This window comes from Urocitellus parryii, chromosome 7 (genome assembly GCF_045843805.1).
Source record: "Urocitellus parryii isolate mUroPar1 chromosome 7, mUroPar1.hap1, whole genome shotgun sequence".
In the NCBI taxonomy this organism is placed as follows: domain Eukaryota; kingdom Metazoa; phylum Chordata; class Mammalia; order Rodentia; family Sciuridae; genus Urocitellus; species Urocitellus parryii.
The window spans coordinates 160,923,142-160,946,058 of record NC_135537.1 but is presented as its reverse complement, the minus strand read 5'-3'; the positions used below and the strand labels follow the sequence as shown (position 1 = coordinate 160,946,058).

Here is a 22,917-nt window from a genome sequence, read left to right as displayed (position 1 = left end):
CTAAAGGCTCAGACAAAACTGCCACCTTTGAAAATCTGACTCAGAGCCTCCCAGGCCAGGACTGCATTCTGTGTGGCTTCAGCCTTGGGCAGGTGTCCCCCAGGGCTAGCTGTGTGGAGCTCCTCTCCTGCCACCATGGCACATGGCAGGGTACAGTGAACACAGCCCAGTAGACCACAGACCCCCCAGCAGAGCACTCCCACCCACTCTATCCGCACCCACCTCATCCTGCAGGTTGATGTCACTGGGCCCGCGATTGAGCTGTTCCTGCAGGCTAGACACCACTGCATTGTTGCCAGGCACCCGATAAATGCCTGTGGACTCCAGTCCCCGGGCCTCCACGATGCGACAGCAGGCAGCCACAATCAGGGGGACACGCTGGGCACATGGATATGGCAGAGGTGTTAGGGTGGATGTGGCCAGAGGGGATGGGGAAGCTAAAATAGAGGCAGCACAAGACCTAGAGTGCCTGCCAGGAGCCCCAGGAGGAAAGTCCCTTCCTGCCTCCAGTGTGGAGGCCAGAAGTAATGCCAGAGCCTTGCCATAGACCAAAAAGGAGCAGGGCTGGGCCTTAGCTCTGTTGCACCCTCCTGAAGGATGGGGAGGGGACCTCTCTGGGCCGTTCTCCAGCCATGTCTGTGTGAGGTACAGAGCTGGTCTCATGATCCCTGCAACTTTGGCCCTCTATGTCTGGATCTGCCCCAGCCCATCTGCTCTGGAAGCATAAAGGGACTCACCTGGTTCTCTGTCGCTGGCTGGCACTCCTCCAGCCGGACCCCAAATGCCCTGGGGGTGGCCTTCTTGTTCTTCTTGATGATATTGATGCCCCAGGGTGTTCTGGGGGCAGCAGCATTGTCATCTGGGGGAGGCAGAGAGAGAGAGGGTGAGCTAGGAGAGCACAGGGGGGATCAAATGCCCTCAGAGTCACATTCACACATTGGGACATGATGAAGACTCCATCACAGAAGCAGCCAGGATGCTGAGGGGGATGAGAAGGCCCATTCCACAGAAGAGAGGCTCCGGGCCATGTAAGGACTGCTGTGGGCCTCAGGACCAAACTGTGAGGTATAACCAAGAACCAAAGATTCTGTTATGACCAAAGGAAGAACTTCCTAACACCCAAAAGTGTAAAAAGATGGCCAAAGCCGCTTCTGGAAAGAGTGAGCCTCTCACTCCAAAGGCACACAGGCAGAGGCTGGAAGGCCCACCTAGCATGCGTGTTATGGAGGCCCAAGCCGATCCAGCCCTGAAACTCTGAGAGCCCCTGGGCCCTCTCAGACACACGTGGAACACCCTCCCCTCCCTGCAGACCCACAGGCCCCCCACACACACCACCCCTCTCAGCAGCCACCTTCCTACCCTTGCTCCCTGCAGGTTGGTCCTGAGTCCTGAGGCCACGTGCCATACTCTGCTTGAGAAACTCAGACTTGAGGCCCCCCAGGCCCCGAGAGCCTTTTGGGGAGGAATCAGCTTTGGGCCCAGAGCTATGGCTGCAAGGGAAAAGGGGAAAATAAGGGATTTTTATTTGGGGTGGCCCAGCATGTCACCCACCCTGGCCTCTGGCCACTTGGGACCTCCCATCCATTTGAGCCAATCCACCCATGCCTGTCTGGGCCCTGGAGACCCTCAATGCCCTGCCTGCAACTTGGAGGTAGGCCCAGAGAATGACCTCTGCCTGGAGTTCCCCACCCCAACCCCGGCAGGGACCACTTTGTGAGGGGTGGGCCTCACCTCACTTTGCGGTAATCATTAAGCTTCTTGCTGATCAGAGCTTGGTTGGCACAGCCAGGGTCCTAAGAAAGAGAGGAGAGAGTAGCCACGTCAGTGCCCACAGCCCACCCACCCTAGGGCTTATTCCTGGCCCTATCTCAGCTTTGCATCCCCCTCCTCTATCTCCAGGTACACAGCACAGACCCTGCAGTGAGAAAGACCAGGGCTGGACTGCTGGGTACCCCTATCAGTTGTGTGACCTTGGGTATGACACTTGTCTGAGCCTCAGTCACCTCAGTGATAAACTTGAGGGACTAACAAGGCACATCAGGGTTGGGTGCAGAACTGTGCACATGGCACTCATCAGTCCTGGTGGGCACAGAGGCAGCATCCCATGAGGCACAGCTATTGCCATAATGAAGATGACTTAGGGCCCCCGACGGTGCCCTGCTGGAGATGGCCCAACCAGGCCTCCAGAACAGAGGCCCAGATTCCAGGTACTTCCCTCCCTACATGAGGAAAGATGCTCTCCTGAGGAGGATAGGGCCAATCAGCAAGAAGACATGTCCTTGGTGAGAAAGGCTGTGGCCCTTCTGCACTAATGCCCCTCTCCCATGACCAAAGCAGACGGCCACTTGGACCCAGTTCCAGGCACACTTCTGTATTGGCAGAGACTAGCCTTACCTCAAAGCCTAAAACCCCACCTAACTAGGCAGGAGTGTCCAGGCACCTGGCCCAAGGGTGCAAGGGGAATGGAGACCCAGCTCAGGGCCATGGAGAGAGGTGATAGCTACCCAGGACAGCTATCCCAAGATTTCTCCCAAAATCCCTTCCAAAGTGCTAGGCTCAACCCCTCTCCACTTGCAACCAAAAGCTGAGCTTCCTGGCCTCTCATGGAAAGTCGCTCTGTTCATCCCCTGCGGAGGAGCGGAGGAGCGATTGCTGGCGCAGGAGCACCTGTTCTGCTACGCTCCATAAGACTCCGCCCCCAGGCGACTGAGACAGGCTGCGATTGGCCGGGAGCTGCTCTCTTTGTGCCAGGGGCTGCCCAAGGGGGTCCCCACAATAATAGTAATTACTATCACCACTGCTGTTAGTCTCCCTACTGCCAGTCACTGCCCAGGAGGACGCCAGGTGCTATGAGCCACCGTTGGTGCCCTTCTCACACCAAAACCCAGGTGGGCAAGGGGAAGACGCTTGCTAGCCCCTCTTTCAGGAGAGGGAATGAGGCTCAGAGGGGTCACCCCAGGTCACAGCAACTGAAAAGCAGCCTGCCCTGCCCTCGTGGCCCGGCGGGGGCGCCCGGGCCTCACCTCGCCCTCGGCCCTGCTGTTCTCCCGGATCGCTCTGATCCAGCCCAGCATGTCATCCCGGTCCTCAGCCTGAAAGAGATATTCACAGAAGTCAGCGGTGGTCAGCCGGAACACGTGCCTCCTCTTGGTCTCGCTGTAGGAGATGTCCACCAGGCAGGAGCCGATGCAGACGGGCGCCGCCTCGTCCTCACCTGCGCCGGCCGCCGCAGCCCCCGCCGCCGCCGGCCCGGGCTCCCGCCGCTCCTTGCTCAGCGAGAGCGAGCGCGCCCGCAGCGCGGCGTACACCCGCTTCCACTGGCGCAGGCCGCTGCCCGCTTTCTGCAGGGAGACACGGGGTGGGAGAGAGATGGCGAAATGTGAGAATCAGGCCTGCCCTCGGCCCCTAGCCGCAGGGGCTGCCGACTGCGAAGGAGGCCGACTCACCCCCAGTAGGAGGCCCGTCCACCTGCCTGCCTCTGCGCAGCTTCCCGCCCACAGCCCGCGACTCTGCAGCAGCTCCACCTGCCCAGCGCTCTCAGCCCCTCGCAGGACCCCAACCTCCCCCCTCTCTAAACAAGAACACCAATACCAGGCTCTGTAAGGACACGTAGGCCCCTACCCAGCACCACCCTCAAATAAAATTCTTGTCAAGCCATTCCTGGTCCACACCCCAACGCTTACACCCGCCCTTCAAAGCAAAACTGGTCCAGAGCAGCCCACACACTTGGGGAGCTGCTCTTCCCACTTCTTTGTCTCTCACTCAAGACCTCACTCCGTATCCGCTGCCCAAAAGCTGCTCTCAGGGTCACCCAGGACCACCAAGTGGCCAGTCAGTCGCTGTGGCCAGCCCTGTCTTAACCTGTCAGTGACATCTGACACTGTTGGCCCCGCCTTCCCTCTCAAGGCCTCTCTGGGCATCCGAGACCACCAAGTTCCCTGGTTCTTCCTGATTCTATTGGCTCCTTCTTATGCTCCTCTATGGCCCTCCCCACATCCTCCAAACCTTCAGTTCTCAACCAAGGCAATCACACACCCTCCAGGGATATTTGTCTGGAGAACAAATATGGGGGAAAGGGGCATGGCACTCAGTGGGTGGAGGCCAAGGATGCTGCTAAGCACCCCACCACGCACTGGACAGCCCCCCCACAACAAAGCATTGTCTCTGGCCCAAATATCAGCAGAATGGAAGGTAGAGACCTGCCCTTCAGACGAGGAGCTCCTGAGCTTCTCCTGGGCCCTCCTCTCCTTGCAAGCCGCTCACAGGGCCACTATCCATGCCCTGGCTTTAAACCCAGTCCATCTGTTGATGGTGGTTCCAAAATGTCTAGCCCTGGCCCGCCGTCTGTCTGCCCCAGCCTGGTTCTGAACTTCCCACAGCCTACTCAGTGTCTCCACCTACAAGTCCCACAGGCACTTCACACGCTCCCTGCTCACTATGACAGGGCACGTGACCCAAACACTCAAACCTGTTCTCCACCCGCCCCCATCTTTCCAGTTCAGTCAATCCACCCAGTTGCCTCGAAACCTGGGAGTTGCCCCTGACTCCTCCCTTTCCCTCGCCCTTGACATCCAACTCATCAGAACGACTGTTCAGCTTTCCAGAGTGTCACACATCGCCACTTTTTTGTTTGTTTGCTTGTTTTGCTTCGTTTTGAGATGGGGCTCTCACTATGTTGCCAAGGCTGGTTTCAAACTCCAGGGCTCATGCAAACTTCCTGCCTCAGCCTCCCAAGTCGCTGGGTCTACAGGTGTGCACCATTGCGCCCGACTTGTGCTATGGCCTTTGCCACAACCACTGTGTCCACGTCATCAACAACTCTCCTCTAGACCATAACAAAGACCTTCCAGGCCCTACTCACCTCCTCAGCCCACTCTGTAGTCCTTAGCTGCATGGTCGTTTCCAAAGGTGAAGGAAAGGATGTCTCTCCTTGTAAAACATTCTCTCCTGAGAGCATTGAACCAAACTGAAGGTCCTCTGCAGTGTGGTCCTACCACCCCCCAAACCCACTCACAAGACACAGGGCTTCGACAGTGAGCCGTCCTGGTTTCCTTTTGGGGGGACTTTTTTGCACTGGCAGCTCCTTTTCCCTGGGCCCCTTCTTCTCATTTTTCTCATATGTCACTGCCTCCTTCTCACCCCTCAGATCTGAGCTCCAAGATAACAGACATCGCCTCCTCAATGAGGCCGCCTTTGGCCATTTTTTTTCTAAAGGCACTCACCCCACACACACCATCTCCCCTCACTCACTTTCTCTGAGCACCCACTCCGATCTCAGCTCATTCTCGTTTCCAGTTTCTCCGGTAAATGGCAAGCTCCAAGGAGCAGGGAGCTCTTCTGACTCCTCACCTCCATGCCTCACAGCCCAGAGCCCAGAGCCCAGGGCTTGATGTAGGGCAAGTGCTCATCAGTATTTACCAAATCAATGGTCCTTGGCACAGCCTGAGGGCAGGTGCTCCATCAGACCAAGGCAGGGTGACTCCCCTAGGGTTGATCCCAAGCTGCAAGCCTGCCCAACATCCAGCACTGCTGGGCCAGGACAGGGATATTCAAAGTAGAGATGGCAGTCCTAACAATAAAATTACCAGAATTCTCCTCCAAGAAGGATTTTAGTGTTAAGAATGAGGTGGAACCAAGACCGCCCCCAACACCATCACCAGGGGACTAAACCAGCTGGATGACTTTGGACAAGTCAAGCCCCCTCCCTGGCACCAGTGACCCTGAGAATACCTGAGGGTTATGCTGACAAGCCTCCATGGCCACATCCAGCTCAAATGTCAGCTCTAGGGCTTAAGGATGTGTCACACCCTCCCCATACTGACAGTCAGTGGTCTCTGCAGGAGGCTGAGAACTGGTGAGCGGGTGAGGTGGAGGGTACACGAGGAGGCTGGGATTGCTGGAGCAGATGGCATCAGGCCCCGGAGAGACGGAAAGCCTGAAGCTGACTCAAAGACCCTTCCCCTAACTGCTAGGTCATGACACCCAGGAGACAAGCAACATTGGGTTTTTGCCAACAAGGGACTAGAAGCCCCTATCCTCTAGAATTGGTCAGTGAACAAGAAGGGGCCAGTTCCCAGCCCTGCCCAGGAAACTCTGAAACTGGGCTGCCAGGGGCCCTGGAGCTGGGGACAGAGCACCTGGGAGGAGGAGCCAGCTGCTTTCAGGAGGACACTCAAGTGGCTTCTGAAAGGCTTTGTCGCCACAGCTCCTCTTGCTCACCTCACACAGCTGCCCCTGCCCCCTCCCAGGTCCCCCCTCTGGTCTAACTGCCATCCTGCTGGCTCTTTCTGGTTTCCATGGCCTGCTCCACCTCCCCCGCCCACTATCTCTCAAGGCTCAGATGGGTCCACTGCCTTGTTTCCCTGTTCCTACTGCCACAGGCACCTGTGTACACAGGATAGACAAAGGCCCTCTCCAGGGGAGCCTCCCCAGTGTCACTTGTCTCCTAAGAATCTCTGTGCCCAGGACATCTGTGCCCAGGATACCTTGGCCGGCCAGGGTGTGTCCCCAGGGCCCTCAGACTTCACATGGTCTCAACAGAACCCCTTTCCCCAAACCTGCTCCTCAAATGCCCAGTGTCTCAGGGGAGGGTCCTAACACCCTCCACCTCTCCCACAGCCCAAGCCAGGAAGCCAGGAGCCACCTGCCTCCTCCTCCTCCTTCCTCTGCACATCCAGGCCATCAGCAAGCCCAGGCCACCCTTCCCTTAGAATCTCTCTCTAAATGGTCACCTCCTCCTGACCCAATGTCTGGACTCGAACAGGGCCCTTGCTCACCTAGATAACAGTAACAACACTGTCTCCTGTCACAGACACAACTGATGTCCCCTATCTCCCCACTCCATGCCCACCTTAAACCCAAGACAGGCATTCCCTGGGTGTCTGGCCCCATGTGCTTTGGCAACCACCCAACTCCCCACCTTATCTCCCACCTCCTGCCCTGGGCGCTCCAGGCAGCCTGCTCCAGCACACCTCCCGCCTCTCCCCCAGACCTGCCAAGAGGGCGTCTAAGCCCAGGCCACTCCTCCCGTCTCTGCAGCATGGATTCATGTCTCATGTCTCAGCCCTTTGGAAACCTGCCCCCACTCCCACCCTGCCCTGCAGAGGCCTCTACACCCCCCATCCTGACAGTCTAGACACTTGTCACTATTTGGCAACATGAGTTTTCTCTGCTGGATGGTCATGAACCCTGGGAGGGCAGGGCTGGGAGGGCTCCCTCACCCTAAATTTCTAGAACTTCAACAGAGATCCCCAAGCAGAGGGTGCTTAGTGCTCACCGGCAGTGAGTATCAGACCTGCCTGGACCATACGTCACACTCCATCCTCACCATCTCCCTTGGAGTAGAATAATCTGTCCCCATCTTCCAGATTAGAAAAGGGAGGCACAGGGTAGTTAAAGGGGTGCCAAAGCCATATGCTTGATAACACGGCTGGGCAGAAATTCAGAGTCTGTCTGTCTCAGAGCTCATGCTCTTTCCAAGGGACCACAAGATCCCCAGGGGCAGGGTGGAAAATTCAAATACGGTCAGCTCTCAATATCCACAGGTTCCATGCCCAAAGATTCAACCAACCGTGGATCAACAATATTTAAGGAAAACCTGTGTCTATACTGAACATGTATGGGCTTTTTTCTTGTCATTATTCCATAAACAATTAGAGTATAACAACTATTTGTATAGCATTTATATTGTATTAAGTGGTATAAGTCATCTAGAGGGAATTTAAAGTGTTTGGGAGCATGTGTGTAGGTTATATGTAGACACTACTCCATTCTATATAAGGGACTTGAACACCCCTGGATTTTGGCACTCACAGAGGCCCTGGACTCTTCCCCTCTGACACCGAGAGGCCTGTAATGGCAGGAAGGCAGAACAGCAGCTCCCAGGTGCAGGTGCTGGGTAAACCCGTAACTTCGATCAGCTCATTTAATCCCCAGCGACACATGTAGGAGTGGAGATTACTGTCAACTCCACCTACAGATGAGGACACTGAGTCACAGGTGGGTGAGTCCCAAGCCCTCAGAGTAATATGCAGTGTCATCGAGAGTCAAAACTAGGTTTGTCCTAACCACTCTGCTGGCTGTGAGCAGGTAGACTACAGGGACAGCTAAGGGCTGCAGAAACCACCTTCCCTCCTGGCTTTTTCCCAGCTCAGGGCACCGACCTAGGCTCATGCCCCAGGGAGCTGGGAACCACCTTCTCTCTTCAGGCTCTTACCTGTTCTCCCTCCAGCACTCTCCCCACCACCTCCCCAAGACCCCCAGTACGTATCCCCCTGTCTCTCACCTGGATCTCTGCGTTGGCTTTTAATGGTCTTCTTGCCTCCAGGGTGGCCCCTCTATTATTTGTCCCCAGGAAACGGTCATTTTAAAGCTGCAACTCCCTCCCTGAAGAGCCCCAGGGATTTTCAATTGCCTTTAAGATAAAGACTGAACCCTCTGCAGGTCCGAGGAAGCCCTGAAAAGGCTGGCCTCTGTTTTCTTCTCGACCTCAACTTCCCTATAAGGATCACCTTGGCCTTGGCTCCTCATTTTTCGTGAGCCCCAGTGGCCATTTGCAGGGTTATCTGCCAACCAAGGATCGTTCAGGATGGTTTTGGTAGTACATCATTTGATGAGATCCATCCCACAACAAAGACCTCCTCTCCTGTTAATCTCTTTTTTATGAGTTCTTTAAGTACCCCCCCACACCCGGAATCCTTCCCAGCATCTAACCTTCATCCTTCATGCTACAATCTAAGCTGTTTTTTTTTTTTTTTCCTGGCTCCAAGGGTGGTGCAGGGCAGGTAGGTGTCGAGGAGCTGGAGAGTTCCACAGGAGCCAGCCTCCATCCGCCCCCAGCTCATTCCTCCGCCCATCTCACCTTCCCCTTCTTGGTGAGGATCTGCTTATAATACAACCAGCCTTCTCTTCTGATATCGCTGAAGGTTGCATCTGAGAGGTCAGAGGTTGAGTGTCGCTTAGAAGGGGCGTCAGCATCTTCAGAAGTGCCCCAGCTATCCAGAGACTGCAAGGACACAACAGAGGGCAGTTTAGGGTGGCTCCCACAGTACCAGCATCTCAGGAACCCCATACAGCACTTGCAGCCACTAGGGCCTGGCGTATGTCCGGGTTACACTCTGACGTGCTGTAACCCCAGAGGCCTTGCTTCCTCTCTCTCTGGGCCATTTGTGTTGAGGTCATGAGACGTAATGGAGAAGCCAGAAAGGAGGAAAGGCTGTGTGTGACACGCCACCAGACCACATGCCTTACCACGCTAAAAAAGCCAATCTGGAACCTCCTTTAACTTTACAGCCTAAAAGGAATTAAGGAAACAGAGGAAGAGATCGTGTCAACAAGGAGTTAAGTAAACAGGGGAAGTGGGAACATCAACAAAGAACTGAGTGAGAGGAGCAGGTTGCCATGTCCACAAGGAGTTAAACAGAGGAAGCGATAGTGTCAACAGGACTCCAGCATCAGAAGTGACATGTCAAGGGAGAGTTAAGTAAGCTGAGGAAGTGATAAAAGAGTAAAGCCAGGTGGCAATATCTGCAAGGTGTTGAACTAACCAAAGATACGAGAGTTTGAGATCACAATGGCTTTTCCAGTTCATAAACAATCAGGCACGGTGGCGCACACCTGTAAACCCAGCCGCTCAGGAGGCTGAGGCAGGAGGATCAAGAGTTCAAAGCCAGCCTCAGCAATTTAGCTAGGCCCTAAGCAACTTAGAGAGTCCCTACCTCAAAATAAAAAATAAAAACGGGGCTGGGGATGTGGCTCAAGTGGTAGAGTACTCGCCTAGTACATGTAAGGCACGAGGTTCAATCCTCAGCACCACATAAAAATAAAATAAAGGTGTTGTGTCCATTTATGACTAAATATATATATATATATATATATATATATATATATATATATATATATATATATATATATATAAAGGCCAGGGATGTGACTCAGTGATACAGCACCCCTGGGTTCAATCCATGGTATCCAAAAAATAAAAAAAAATTTTAAAAAAGCAGCCACAACAGACCAGATCCTTTGTCTTCCCGGGTGTAGAGGGTGGCGACTCCAGCCTCTCCATCAATCTCACTGGGTCGCCTGAAGACACCACGAAAACAACAGCAGTGCCTCTGGGCAGGCACAGTGGCAGGCAACAGGGGGACCCAGCAGGAAGCCCTGCCCTTGGGAGCTCGTGTTCTAGCTTGGGAGCCCAGCAGGTAAGAAGACAGGGGGGACTGGTAATGCCCCAGTGCTGAGGAACACAGTATCACCAGGGGAGACGTGAAATGCCAGGGGCGGAGGCTGAAAGTTCAGAGCAGGCCTAAAAAATCTGGAGGAGAGTGAAAAAGTGAGTCACACAGTTAAGGGGAGATGAGAAAGGGGCTCTCTGGGGGAAGGGAGATGACAAGAGCAGTGTCCTCGGGTGGGAGGTGCAGTCTTGTTAAGTGATGACGTTGCTCGAGGAGGGTGGGTCACATGAGCGCTGGGACAGTCAGGGGTGCAGGAAGCAAGGAACAAGGAACCAGAGTGGCTCATTTCAGGTCACAGGAGGCACAGGCCTGGAACCCATGCCAAGGCCTCCAGCCCTCCCCAACACCCTCGCACACGCACGCGCACTCTTGCTGCTCACCCCATCAGTGAAGAAGCTCCGAAGCATCCGCAAGCTGGGTACACGGTTTGGCAGGCGCCTGGGGAACAAGGATCGAAGGTGAAGGTGTGGGAAGCACAGGAAGGATCTGGCTCTCTTGTCACCCACCAGACCCCAAGGTCTAGCCTCAGGAGAAGATGGCCAGGGTGGCTGTGGCGGCCCACCCACACCTAGACAAAGCCTCACCGCAGTGCCCGGCCCTCGTCGCGGAAGGTGTTGAGCCCATCATCACAGGACTTGGAGCGCTCCGTGGTGATGGCCAGCAGGTATGAGGAACGGCGGCCAGCCTTGATACTGCCTGCAAAGCCACCCACGTGGGGCCTCAGGTCAGAGGGGCAGCAGGTCGGGAGTGTCCCTAGAGCCCTCCCTTCTGGGCCAGGCCAGGAGGTGACTCTCCCCATGGGGCCCCAGATGGAAGAGAACAGACACCAGGCCACAGGCCCAGCAGAGGCCTCCGAGGACTGAGCAGCTGGGGAGATGGGTGTCGGGGAGCAGGGAGCACTCACTGCAATCCTGGGAGTAATGGCGGCCCAGGGCAAAGGTGAAGGTTGGTGAAGACGGGCTGGTGCCCAGGACAGGGGCTGAGTTCATGGCACTGGAGACCACTGCAGAGGCGGGGACATGCTTGGCCTGGAGGTCAATACTGGGGCTGGTGGGCTCATCTGTGCATGAAGGAAGGGAAATGTGAAGGTGGCAGAAGACTGACCTGCTTGTCCCACCCTGGTTTTTCAACCCCGGCACCCTGTGCATCAGGCTCAGAGCACACTCACAGGCTCCGCAAGCACTGCAGGCCGTGCTGACACCATACCCACCGCCCAGGGTGACCGGCCCACAAGACCGATTAGGGACTCTCTCTCCTCAGCAGGGGCTGAGCCTCTGCCTCATATGGAGGACACCTTGAGGTGGGAATGAGCCACTTCCTGAGAACAGGTTCTGAGGGCAGAGCCAGTATTCCCCTCTCATAGTGGAAGCTTCAGGGACTTCTGTCTCCCCATCAGACTAAGGGTCTCTCTGAAAGCATGAACTGTGCCTCCCCCAGGTCAGGGGTGTGTCTACCCCTCATACTGGGAGCTCCTCAGGGCAGAGGCCGTCTCTCTCCATCAGACCCAGAATATATGACAGCTGCCCTCAGTCCCTCGGTCTTCCCTGGCTGACAGCTACAGAAGGCATCTCTCCACCCTGCCTCAGGCCGCTAATCCCTCACTCCCTCAGCTGCAACCCGGCATATCCAAAAAGTCCCTGACTTCCTGCTCTTCCTGCCCCCCATTCCCAATATGGGGGTGTAGACTTCAGTGTCTCCCCTGCTCTCAAGGTGAAGTCCAAGCCCTGACAACTGACAAGACATCTTGAACCAGAAGGCTGCAGGAAGAGCATCCTGCCTCTCCCACCCCGAGGAATTTGCATATTCCCGTCTCTCTCCCTGAACATCCGTCCATACACTTAACTCCTCATCCTTCAAATCTTAGTCAAAATGTCCATTTTCCACTGGGTGTGGTGACACACACCTGTGATCCCAGTGACTGGGGAGGCTAAGGCAGAAGAACCTCAAGTTCAAAGCCAGCCTCAGCAATTTAGCAACTTAGTGAGACCAATCTCAAAATAAACAATAAAAAAGGGCTGGGATGTGGCTCAGTGGTTAAGCGCCCCTGGGTTCAAAACCCCTGGTACAAAAAAAAAAAAAGGTCCTTTTTCCAACATTCTCTCTGTGCCTACCACACCCCACACAGCCCTTCCCTGTCCTCCTGGACTCCCTAGACCACACCCATCCCACCTCTGGCTGGTTCTGTCTGACCCTCTAGCCCCCCAGGAGACCCTGGAGCCTAGCTCAGGGCCAGACACAAATATTCGTTGGAAAGTAAAGGTGAGGAACAAAGAATGAAAGATACAAAGGAAGCATGGAAGCAAGAAGGAAGAGAGGGGCAAGGAAAGAATGGCAAATGAGTGGATAAAAAGGAGAAAGGAACAAATGAATGAATGAGAGCAGGAAAGAGAGGGAGGGAAGGAAATAATAGACAGATGGAAGGAAGGAGGGAGGTGGGAGAGCGGATGGAATTGTGGCTGGAAGGATAAATGAATGGGAGGTAGAATGGAAAAAAGGATGACAGAAGAGTGGATGGACAGAGGGTTGAATGGACGGATGGAACAGGAAAACACAACATCCTATCAGCACCTAGCCCAGAGCCTTGTGCCTGGTTGACAGGTGGGTGGGGTACAGCAGCACACGGACAGCCGCCCGCACCCTTACTCACCAATGAAGGGGATGGAAGCCAGGGAGTCTTCAGTAGTGGCCAAAGGGGTCACCTTCCTGCCTGGGCGCTCCCCTCGCCCACTGGCCTCTGGCTCTGGGGACTCCTCCCCAAATCCAAGGTTCACTTGTCTGGCGGGAGTCAGCTGGACCTTGCGGCCCGTAGGAGGCTTCTGCCTCAGGACCACCTCATCACGGCGATCCTCAGCAGGAGGCTCCAAGGCCCGGGTGTGGGGTTCTGGCAGGACAACCCTGGGTGGTTCTGAGGCCTCTGGTGGGAACGATGCAGGGGACTGGGCCAAGTTGAAGGTGGGCAGTCCCCCAAAGGGTGAGTCCCGGAAGGAGAGTGCATGCAGGAGGCCAGTCCGGCGCTGGAATGACGGGCTGTAGCTCCGGTACCCAATGTACCCAATGTCGTCCAGGCCCTGCAGGCCAGGTGGGGGTGGAGCCTGGGGTCCCGACAGGTCCCGAGTCGGGCAGGCAGAGGTACGGGCAGATGGACGCTGGGAAGCCCAGCCACATCGCTCAAGGCGAGGTGACACGAGTGCTCCTGGTCCCAGTGCCTCAGCAGAGTGGGTGGCCCGGCTCAGGTAATCATCTGAGCGAGCTCGATGCCAGCCCTCCTGGCCCAGCTGGCTCAAGGCATCCTGGGAGGTGGAGCAGGGCCACGGGCGGTGGGTAGTCACGTCCTCCAACCGGTCCTGGGAGGCACTGCGGGCCCGGGGTGGCATGGCTGGGCACCGTCTCTCCCCCGCCCTGCGGGGTACCTGGTTCGACAGCCAGTGTGACAAGGCCTGCTGGCACTCCAGTCTGCTGGGGGGCACCCGGCTGCCAGGCTCTGGGAAGGCACGGGATGTCCGGGGCTCCGAGGGGAGGTGGGGGAAGGCACCAGGGCTGGGGCGGGGCTGGCTCATCCCCAAGGAAGAGTTGTCCAGATGGGCACGGGTGGCAGGTGGGACACGGGGCCCTGGGTCGCTCCAGGCAGCAGGACTCCGAGGGTCACTGGGCAGTGCTGAGATGGGCTCAGGCACCATAGTGGCCCAGGCAGACGCCCGGGCCGGTGGGGCGTAGGTCTTTCGAGGGTAGCAGAGTGGGGGTGGCTCTGGGATGCTTCGGGCCTCTCCAGAATATGGCTCGTTCCCCTTCAGGTAGGCGTCCTGGGAGTAGGCCTGGCCAGAGACACAGAAGCAGGTGAGCACAGCCAGACAGGTCCCACTAGGCAGGGCTCCTGCAACTCTAGGAGGTCCAGGTCTTCAGAAGGGCACTGAAGGGAGAGAACTAAGCAGGGGCATGTGGAGTGGGTAAGAGCAGGAGGGTGGGCTTGAGAGCCCAGGGAGGACAAAGAAGAGGCCTTGGAGACAGAGACACACACTCTCTCCAGAGAGAGAGCTGGGATTTCTCTAAGACTTATGACGAGGACAGACTTTAGCCGTAAACTGTTTCCTGGGGTCCTCCCACCAGCCTGGCCACTGCCTCCTCCCGGCTTCTTTTATGTTCAGTGATGCCCACAGCCCCTTGGGTGGAGCTGGGAAGCCCCAGTAGACACTAGTCAAGGTGGCAGATGTCAGGGAAGAAAGCAGGCAGAGGGGTGTGTCCAGGGTGGGGTGGGCTGCGGGTGGGTGGAGGCTAGAGAGCCTGAGGTCCCTCTAACCCATGGATGGGGAGCTAGGAAAGGCTCCTAAGCCACCAGGGTAAAGATGAACTTGCCCATCTCCTGCTCCCTCAAGGCCAGCTTGGAGGAGAAGCCCGACTGGCTAAGGGGCCTCAGGCCACCTTCTGCCACCCCTAGGCCTGGAATTTGGCGCTGGTTGCTGAGGCTGACGCTGCATTGCTGAGGAGTGACAGGGCTGGCGCCTGGGCCCGACCAAAAAAGGAGGCGGCCCCCAGGGACAGCAGCCTTGTGGCCCTGGCCCAGCCCAGCCCTGGATGAGCGACCAGGGGCCTATCTCAGGGTGAACTATCAAAGGAGGACAAACCCAAACACACACACGGCACCACAAGGAGACACAGGAAGATACACACCCCGAGACACTCGCACAGCCAACACAATGAGATACACACACACATAACTACCCCTCCAGTCCCAGACACAAACATCATGTGATGAGGACCAGCTAACCACACCCCCGCACACTCAGCCCCTCCAGCCGGCACACACAGGGCTGGGGACACACATACCTCTCCCTCCTGCCATCCTGCCGGCTCCCGGGGCTCCTTGCATCACAGCGGCAGCGGCAGCATCCTGCCCGCCCTGCGCCCCCCCGGCTGGCTAACCCCCCCACACACACACACAGCTGCTGCTCTGGTCCCCTCTGTCTGCCCTCCCAGCCGGCCGGCGGCTCCCCGGCCCCCACCGGCTCTCTAGGCGGGCTGGCAGGAGGAGGGAGCGAGGGAGGATGGGTGTGGAGGGGCCGAGCTTGGCTGTGGCGTCAGCAGCTGCCGCTGCCTGATTGGCCTCCAGCCTTGGCTCCCAACCACAGGAATGCCTGGGCCCCACCCTCTGGTTGGCCGAGATGGGGGCGGCTAGTGGAGGCCCCCAGATGCTGACATCTGGGGCTGCCAGCCCACTGAAGCCTGGATAGCGGAGCTCAAGACTTCCCACTCTTTGCCCCTGCCAGCTAGTGGGGGGTGTCCCCTAGGTCCCTCCCTGTGGCCCTTTCAAAACTGGTCTCGCCTCAGCCTGGGGGAGGCTGGACCACTGAGATTTGGGGTGAGTCACCCGTCTCTCTGAGACCCCATTCTTTTCTCCCCTTCCCCAAGAAAAGCAAGGGGACAATTGAGGTCAGGGGTGGAGGCTCCCGGAGGGGCATGATGCCAAATGTGACACTGTGATTACAGTGATTATAAGAGCACGTCCAGGGCAGAAGCCAGCACGGCGGCGCCCAGGCCTTGGAGCTTGGCCCTCGGCCCTCAGCCGCCCCTGGGGGGCAGAGACCTCAGGGGCAAGCAAGTTGGCATCTGGCTGGGACCCATAAGACCAGGGAACTGGGCACTGGACAAAGAGGACTGCCCTGGGTTCTGGGCACAGGACTCCAGGTGTGCTCCATGCAGCATCTGTAGCATCTCCCACGGTGACCAGCTCTGTGTTGTACTCATTCCAGGTACGCTGAGGTGGGGACGGGTCAGAATGCACATCCCCAGTGTACAAATTTTGAGTTTCTTATTTTATGTTATTTCTTGTGGAGGGGGAGATGCTGGGGATTGAACCCAGGACCTTGAGCACACCAGGCAAGTACTCTACCACTGAGCAGTCTCAGCGTGTCAATTTTGGATCCTGCAATATTGCTGAACACAGGTTGCTTGAGGTGGGCTGGGCATGTTCGTGGATATGCATGTTGTGATAACACGCCAGTGGGCATTTGTGTCATGGTGGCAAGAAGTCCAAATATATACATTGTGATAATCAGCAGTGTTTGTGCCGCAGGGAACAGAGGTGCTAGTAAGTGTGTCGTGAGGTCTTGAGCATTAGGCAGAGGGATTGTGGCAGATAGTGATGTTGAGGGTGGACTGAGGTGGCACTGAGGATTGTCTGTATTGTGGCCTGGGCCTGGAGGGGTGCATGTGTGTCACGGCATACTGCAAAGTATGGTGTGTTACAGGAAGGGTAGTACTGTGCAGCTGTGTTGTGTACCTGGTATGTTCTGCCTGAGTATGAATGGTGCCCACGACAAGGGTGGAGTGTGATAAGCGCACTGGGGGGGGGGGGTATTTGGTGTGTGTATGTGTAAATGCCTACAGAGATACTCTCACTTGGGGCCAGACAGGGAGGGACATGGGCAACAGGCGTCTCTCATAGGAGCTAATGAGAACATGCCAGTCTGGCAAAGCCCGCCAGGCCACCCTCCTTCCAGATACCCTGGCAGCAATCCTGCCTGCCAAGGCCAGCACCTCCCCTGTCCCTACTCAGAGCATCCCTGAATGAAGCAACAACAAGCCCCAGCCCAGGGATGGGCCTGGCAGCCCCAATTGGGCAATGTCAGGCTATGTTTCCTTCTGTCTTTCACAGGGGCCAATGCAGGAGTGAGGGCCCAAGGAGAAGGACCATATGCTGCCTCTGGCCTCAGATGCCTCCATGCAGACCACAGCCACAGGACTCACCAGCTGGAGGATGTCCTCATCCTTGGGCATGATGGACAGTTCCAGGGTATCATCACTACAGAGACAGGGCAGAGGGTCAGGCAAGACGATCTGGGAAAACAGGATTCCTAGCCCACTAGGACCAAGGGGGTAGGGTGGGCTGGAATCTCCTATGGAAGGAGGAAGACGGGGGATGCTCACCTATTCTGGATCAGAGCTATGACCTGGGAGTAGGTCTTCCCGATGACACTTTCCCCATTCACCTTCACAAGCCGATCTCCTGTGGGCAAGGAGTAGGGACTTGTGTAAGGAGTCAAGGGGTATCAATGGCCCCATTGACTACCTCTGTGCAAGGTATGGTTGACAATGGGGGGACAGGGCCTCCCCAACAACTTGGACCCAAGAATCCCACCCTAACCACAGTGAGGGTACAGTGAGCCAGGGAACTAGGTCAGCTCACCTGTGCGAAGCCCTGCCCTGTGGGCAGGGCCATCATCCTTCACATTCTTGACAAAGATGGTATCCATGGGCTCCAGGCGGTGCCGGGAGGAGGGTCCTGGTGGGCATCAGCCAGGTTAACTGGGGGTGGCTGCTGAAGGTCACACCCATGCACAGTTACACACACAGGGGACACACACTCAGAGAATGATCACATTCACATGGACACAAGCATACACAGACTCACACATCCACAGGACACTGTGAAGAGGGCCACAGATGCAGAGCCAGACAAGAGGCCGCAGCAGGAGAGTGAAAACTTTCACGAACACATAGAGAAGTCCCTTAAATGCCCACCACATCTCTATCATGTTCTAGAAACCAAGCTACCTAGGAAGTGGAAATGTAGTCTTTGAACTTCCAGAGCCCACTGTCTACTGTCTACTTAGGGAGACAGAGTCTCTCCCCTCAGCGCGCGCATGCGCACACCCACGTCACAAGACAAACCAAAGGGTGATGTGTAAAAGGCCCACATCATCAGGTCCTGAAGATATGGGCAGGGGAGACACGCACGCATACACGCGCGCGCACACACACACACACACACACACAGAGAAATGTCCACACCACAGGCTTAGGAACACACCAACACATCTCCCACCCAACCACCCCTTCCCCAGGGTTGGGAACCCTGGGGGCTTGGGGGCGCTGCACTGCAGCTACACTCTCTGCTGTTTGTAGGCCTGTTCTAGAGCAGCTGACTCCTCCCCCACAGCCTATGTCTTCCTTCTGACTCAGGAAGACAGTGTCCCCACGGCTGCCCACAGAAGCCCAGGGCAGGGCAGGAAGTTTGCCTGCTTAGGGAGTTGTGCTTTAAATACTGGGGGGAGCCTGGAATCTGGCAAGGTACCCTTGGGGTAGCAAGCGTGACAGCAAGGGAGTTCAGCCCCCATCTAACAAAGGTTTCACCCCCCGCCCCTCCTTCCAGGACCTCACTCTATCCACAAGGAAGCACTTTTTCTTGGTGTACCCTACCACTGGTCCCCAGGTCCTGCAGTCCCACCTGGGCCTTTGTCTGTGTTGAAAGCAACTAGAGGGAGGACAGGGACTAGGTGGCAGGTACCCATCTGCCATCCACGGTATCAGACGTCTGCAGAAGGGACAGACCCACAGGGAGATGAGCATGAGGAAAGAGAGAAGGCAGAGGGGGAGGAGAAGAGACCCAGAGTAGGCCAGGCCAGGAACACAGGAAAAGAGAAAGACGGGAACATTAGTGGAAGTGAGGCAGATGGGGGGACTGCGGGGAACAGAAGGGAAATAGATGTTGGAGGCTGAGTCCAGCCAGCCCCGCCCCCAGGCCTCCTTACCTCCTCCTCCTCCTCCTCCTCCCCGTCTTCGACCTCCATTCTCTTCCTCCTGCAAGGAACAGAGAAATGGGTGTGGCCCTGGTTTTAGCCCTCAGCAGCAGGAGCAGCACAGGGGAAGGCCAGCTTCACTGGGTGGGCCCCTCCAAGCTCCCCCTTATCTCCTTTCAACTAGCCAGCAGCAAGGGGGTGGGAGGGCTATCAGCTGGAGCGCCAATTTCCAGGCCAAGTTCCCCAGAAACATGCCAAACCAGCACTGGCCAATCCACAACCCCAGCATCCTAGCTGTCTGGGAACCCCAATCCACGTGGGACCCATGTCCCCTTCCCTTGGGAAAATCCAAGGTCAAGGGAGGAGGTTCCACTCACTCAACACAGAAGACCCAGGCAGACACAGATAAGTGGGGGTTACAAGTGCAAACAGTGCTATCGCTCTCAGAGAATGGGGCAGAATGAGCAGGAAGGACTGATTAGCAGTTCTCTGGGAGAGGGGATCTTAAGACAGCTTTGAGAGTGGCAGGGAGAAAGTGTTCTGGGGGAGGGGAATGGAGTGTGCAATGCTTGGTGGCAGGAATCAACAAGCGCAAGTGAGGGCTGGATCCACCAGGTTAAAGGAGAAGGTCAATACCAACAAGTGACAGAGATCAGACTAAAACATTCAGGTTTGAAAGGTGAGAAGAGGGAACTGGTGAGGGTGCTTTTGTGGAAGAGAATGGGTACCAGCAGGGCAGAGAATTCTGGTAGCTAGGTGCTGGGGGTCCACTGGGAGGCCCTGGGAACCAAATTCTGTGGAGGTGACAGGGCAGTGGCTTTGGGGAAGAATTAGGACTGAGGGAAAGGAGGTCAGAAAGGCCAAACCAGCAAAATATGGCATTTCAGAGCTGGATTGAGCCTTCAGCCCCATCTTGTCCGACTCTCCACAGATACACCCATTTGACAGACAACAGGCTGTGACTTGTTCAAGGCCAATCAGAAACTCACTAGCAGAGTCAGAGTCGGAACTCAGGACTCACTGGCACCCAGCCAGGACACAGTGGGCCACAGGAAGGCCACTGGGTGCTGCTGGAGAGCAGGTCCTCTGCCCTGCCTCCTTGGTGGGGTGCATGCCAGCTGATGTGAGCTGACAGCAGAGGGCCGGTGGCAAAGGCAGACAGATGCATTTGGACGGCTGGGCTCCCTGCGGGCTCCCAGGCCAGCAGCAGGAAGGTTGGGAGCACTCGGCCTCCTCCTGCCTCCAGGCCAAGGGCCCCTCCCAGCCCTGTGCAGGTTCTGGAAAAAGGATGGAGCCCTCCCTCGTTGGTCCTGCCCCTGGTCTTCCTCCAGGGGAGGAAGAGCTCACCACAAGGACTATTGCACATGCTTCTGCTGCTGTCACCCCTCAACAGGGTCCCCTGGGAGAAGGTGGCAGGGGCCAAGAAGAAGGGAAGGAAGGATGGGGGTTCTGGGGAATTACAGGGCTGGTGTTCTTGTGCTTCAAAGTATAGAGCAGTGCCACACACCATTGCCCCCACCTCTGTGCCCAACGCAGCTTCAGCCAATAATGGCTCTGCAGGCACCCCAGATTCAGGCATGAGTGAGAGCTACACAGTGACATGTGCACATGCCATGGATTCACAGATCCTACACGCATACCAAGAGACACACGTGCAAGTCCATGCCCAGCACACCATGCTCACACGCGTGCACAGAGACATGGAAGCACACAGTGAAATCTAATGCCTTAGTTCTCTGGCAGGTGGGACCAAGGTCCCCAAGGGAGAAGCCCCCAACAGCTGTACAGGCTGATCTCAGCCCTGGGGGAAGGGGAGAAAGGGGTTCATTGACTTGGACATAAATCTGTCTCCCCCTCTATAAGAAAAGAGGAGGAAGAAGGGGCAGGGCCCTGGTGCCGAGCCCTGGTTGCTGCCTAGATCACCATCTACCCTCTTCCCCCACTCCTGTGCACTCTCCAGGCCCTTCCCTCTCAGTCCTCAGCCTTGGGTTGGACTGAGAGGGCTTGTTTTCTGAACTTGACATTTATATTAGGGTGAGAAGGGCTCCTAGTGATCAAGGCAACACATGCCCTAAGGTTACTGCAGGAGAAAGAGCCAGGGAGGAGAGACAGCCTGGACCCCACAATGAGTTGGGAGTTGTACAAGGACTAAAATCCTGTGCCACCTTCCCTTTCCAGCATATAGAGCTGTGGCCAACATGGGTCTGGGGCACTCTGGGAGGGGTCTCAGAAGTGTGTTGAGCCAGGCGAGCATGGTGGCACTCAACTGTAACCCCAGTGGTTTGGGAGGCTGAGACAGGAAGATCACGAGTTCAAAGCCAGCCTCAGCAATTTATCGAAGCCCTAAGTACGAGCAAGATCCTAAGCTACTAGCAAGATCCTATCTCTAAATAAAATGCAAAAAAGAGCTGAGGATGTGGCTCTTTGGCCACATCAAAATGTGAATGTGGCCAAATGTGGTTAAGCACTTCTGGGTTCAATCCCTGGTTCCCACCCCCTCAAAAAAGGAAGTGTGTTGAGAGATAGGTTCCTTGATGGCACAGACTGGGAACAGGGACAGCAGACCCAGGTTAGAAACAAGAATCCCAGGAACTCCGTCTTCCCAAGGCATTTCTTCACTTTCCAGAGACCAGGTCTGGGGGTAGGACAGGGAGCATTATGGCTCCCCACCATCCCTTTTCCTGAGAAGACCCAGGCCACAGTGGTTAGGAGCTCTGACCACTGTCCCATGGTACAAATGTCCCAGCCCCAGCAGGCTCGGCCTCCCAGCAGCCTTCCTCCCAGGCCTCAGCAGAAGGGAGTCAGCAGTCCCAGGAAAGACTTCTTCTCTGAGAGGGACTAGTGGGCAAAGGAATCACTCTCCCCCATCAAGCTTCCCAGGGACAGTGAGGACAGTGGAGAGCTAGGCATACCTTCAGGCTGCAGTGCACGGCAGACTCGGGTGGGTACACGATGAAGTGGCGCAGGGTGAAACCAAAGCCATCCTGGAGACTTTTGTGCAGCAGCAGTGTCCTCGGCCCCTGCCAGGGGAGGGGGCGCCCAGGAGAGCACCCATCTCGTGGGCCCAAAGGCAGCTGTGGGAGCACAGGGAGACAGGATGAGTGCTGCATGCCCAGCCTTCAGACCTCTGCACCTTGCCTCCAGCCCAGGACCTGAGAGGGACTTGTCAGGGTCTGAAGCCCCAGAGAGCCTTTCTGCCTGACCTCTTCCTACCCCTGACTCCTTCCCCTCCCACCATCATCAGCTCAAGAGTTCTTCCTTGTTTTCACCTCAGCCTCCTCTTGATGCCTTTACCCCTAGGGGAATAACTGGCTGTAAACCAGGCCTTCTTTCAGTTCAGCAAACATTTGATGAGCATCTACTATGTACCAGGTGCTGCACACACAGCCTTCCCATGCAGGAGAGGTCTGCTGCTCTCTGAACAGTTGCAACTCTCACACACCCACACATACACACAGACATGGGCACACACAGACATGCACCTACACACACTGTCACATACGCTTGTGCAGACAGAACATGCCACAAACACACAGACAAGCGCACTTGCAAATGCACACGTGGATGAGCACACATATATGCTTACATGGACACACACACAGGCACATAAGCACAGTCTTACTCATGCACAAAGCCCAGAGACACACCTACACACAGACAAACACACAGACATATGCTTCGGGAACACATGAGGACCAAGAGTTGCAAGAGAGCAGACGGGACATCAGACAACTGAAGGGACTTCCTGAAGTCCCAGAGTCCAGCCCACAGGCCTGGCTTATTCACAGGAAAGTGGCGGAGGCGGAGGGGGGGTTCCCTCTTCCAACCTGCTAAAGTACTTGGGATTCCCCAAGATCTGAAATCAAGGCTTTAGTGGAGCACAAGGGGCTGTTTCTGGGGCAGAAGGCAGAGGAGGACAGACTGTCTGAGAAAGACTCCCTTCAGGTCTTCTTCTTGGACAGAGACCAGTGGGTGATGGGAGAGCATTAGAGAAATTGCACAGGGTGACCAAATGGAGATGAAGGGAGCCGAGGAGAAGCTGTCACAGGAAAAGCCAGGAGGCCTCCCCCTGCCGGCCCGCCCTCCCTCGTCAGTCAGCCGTAACTGACTGTCACCCCTCAGCCAAAGCCCTAAATAGCAAAAAGCCTCCCCCATACCCTTAGCAGCCCTCG

The 22,917-nt window shown here is 56.3% G+C and overlaps 1 protein-coding gene across 1 annotated transcript in view; it reads right to left on the bottom strand.

The window, feature by feature from the left end:
* The window catches only part of Arhgap23 (Rho GTPase activating protein 23), a 73,077-nt gene that overhangs the window by 26,254 nt on the left and 23,906 nt on the right, over nt 1–22,917 (bottom strand). Inside the window, exons 2-16 of the mRNA XM_026387120.2 lie at nt 21,658–21,819; nt 18,758–18,806; nt 17,413–17,508; nt 17,154–17,232; nt 16,974–17,028; nt 12,880–14,044; nt 11,137–11,292; nt 10,817–10,928; nt 10,613–10,670; nt 8,861–9,004; nt 3,024–3,341; nt 1,732–1,793; nt 1,360–1,490; nt 738–859; nt 223–378 (exon numbers count right to left, since the gene is read on the bottom strand). Coding sequence (XP_026242905.1) covers nt 223–378; nt 738–859; nt 1,360–1,490; nt 1,732–1,793; nt 3,024–3,341; nt 8,861–9,004; nt 10,613–10,670; nt 10,817–10,928; nt 11,137–11,292; nt 12,880–14,044; nt 16,974–17,028; nt 17,154–17,232; nt 17,413–17,508; nt 18,758–18,806; nt 21,658–21,819 — 2,865 coding nt within the window. The remainder of the gene's footprint in view (nt 1–222; nt 379–737; nt 860–1,359; nt 1,491–1,731; nt 1,794–3,023; nt 3,342–8,860; nt 9,005–10,612; nt 10,671–10,816; nt 10,929–11,136; nt 11,293–12,879; nt 14,045–16,973; nt 17,029–17,153; nt 17,233–17,412; nt 17,509–18,757; nt 18,807–21,657; nt 21,820–22,917) is intronic.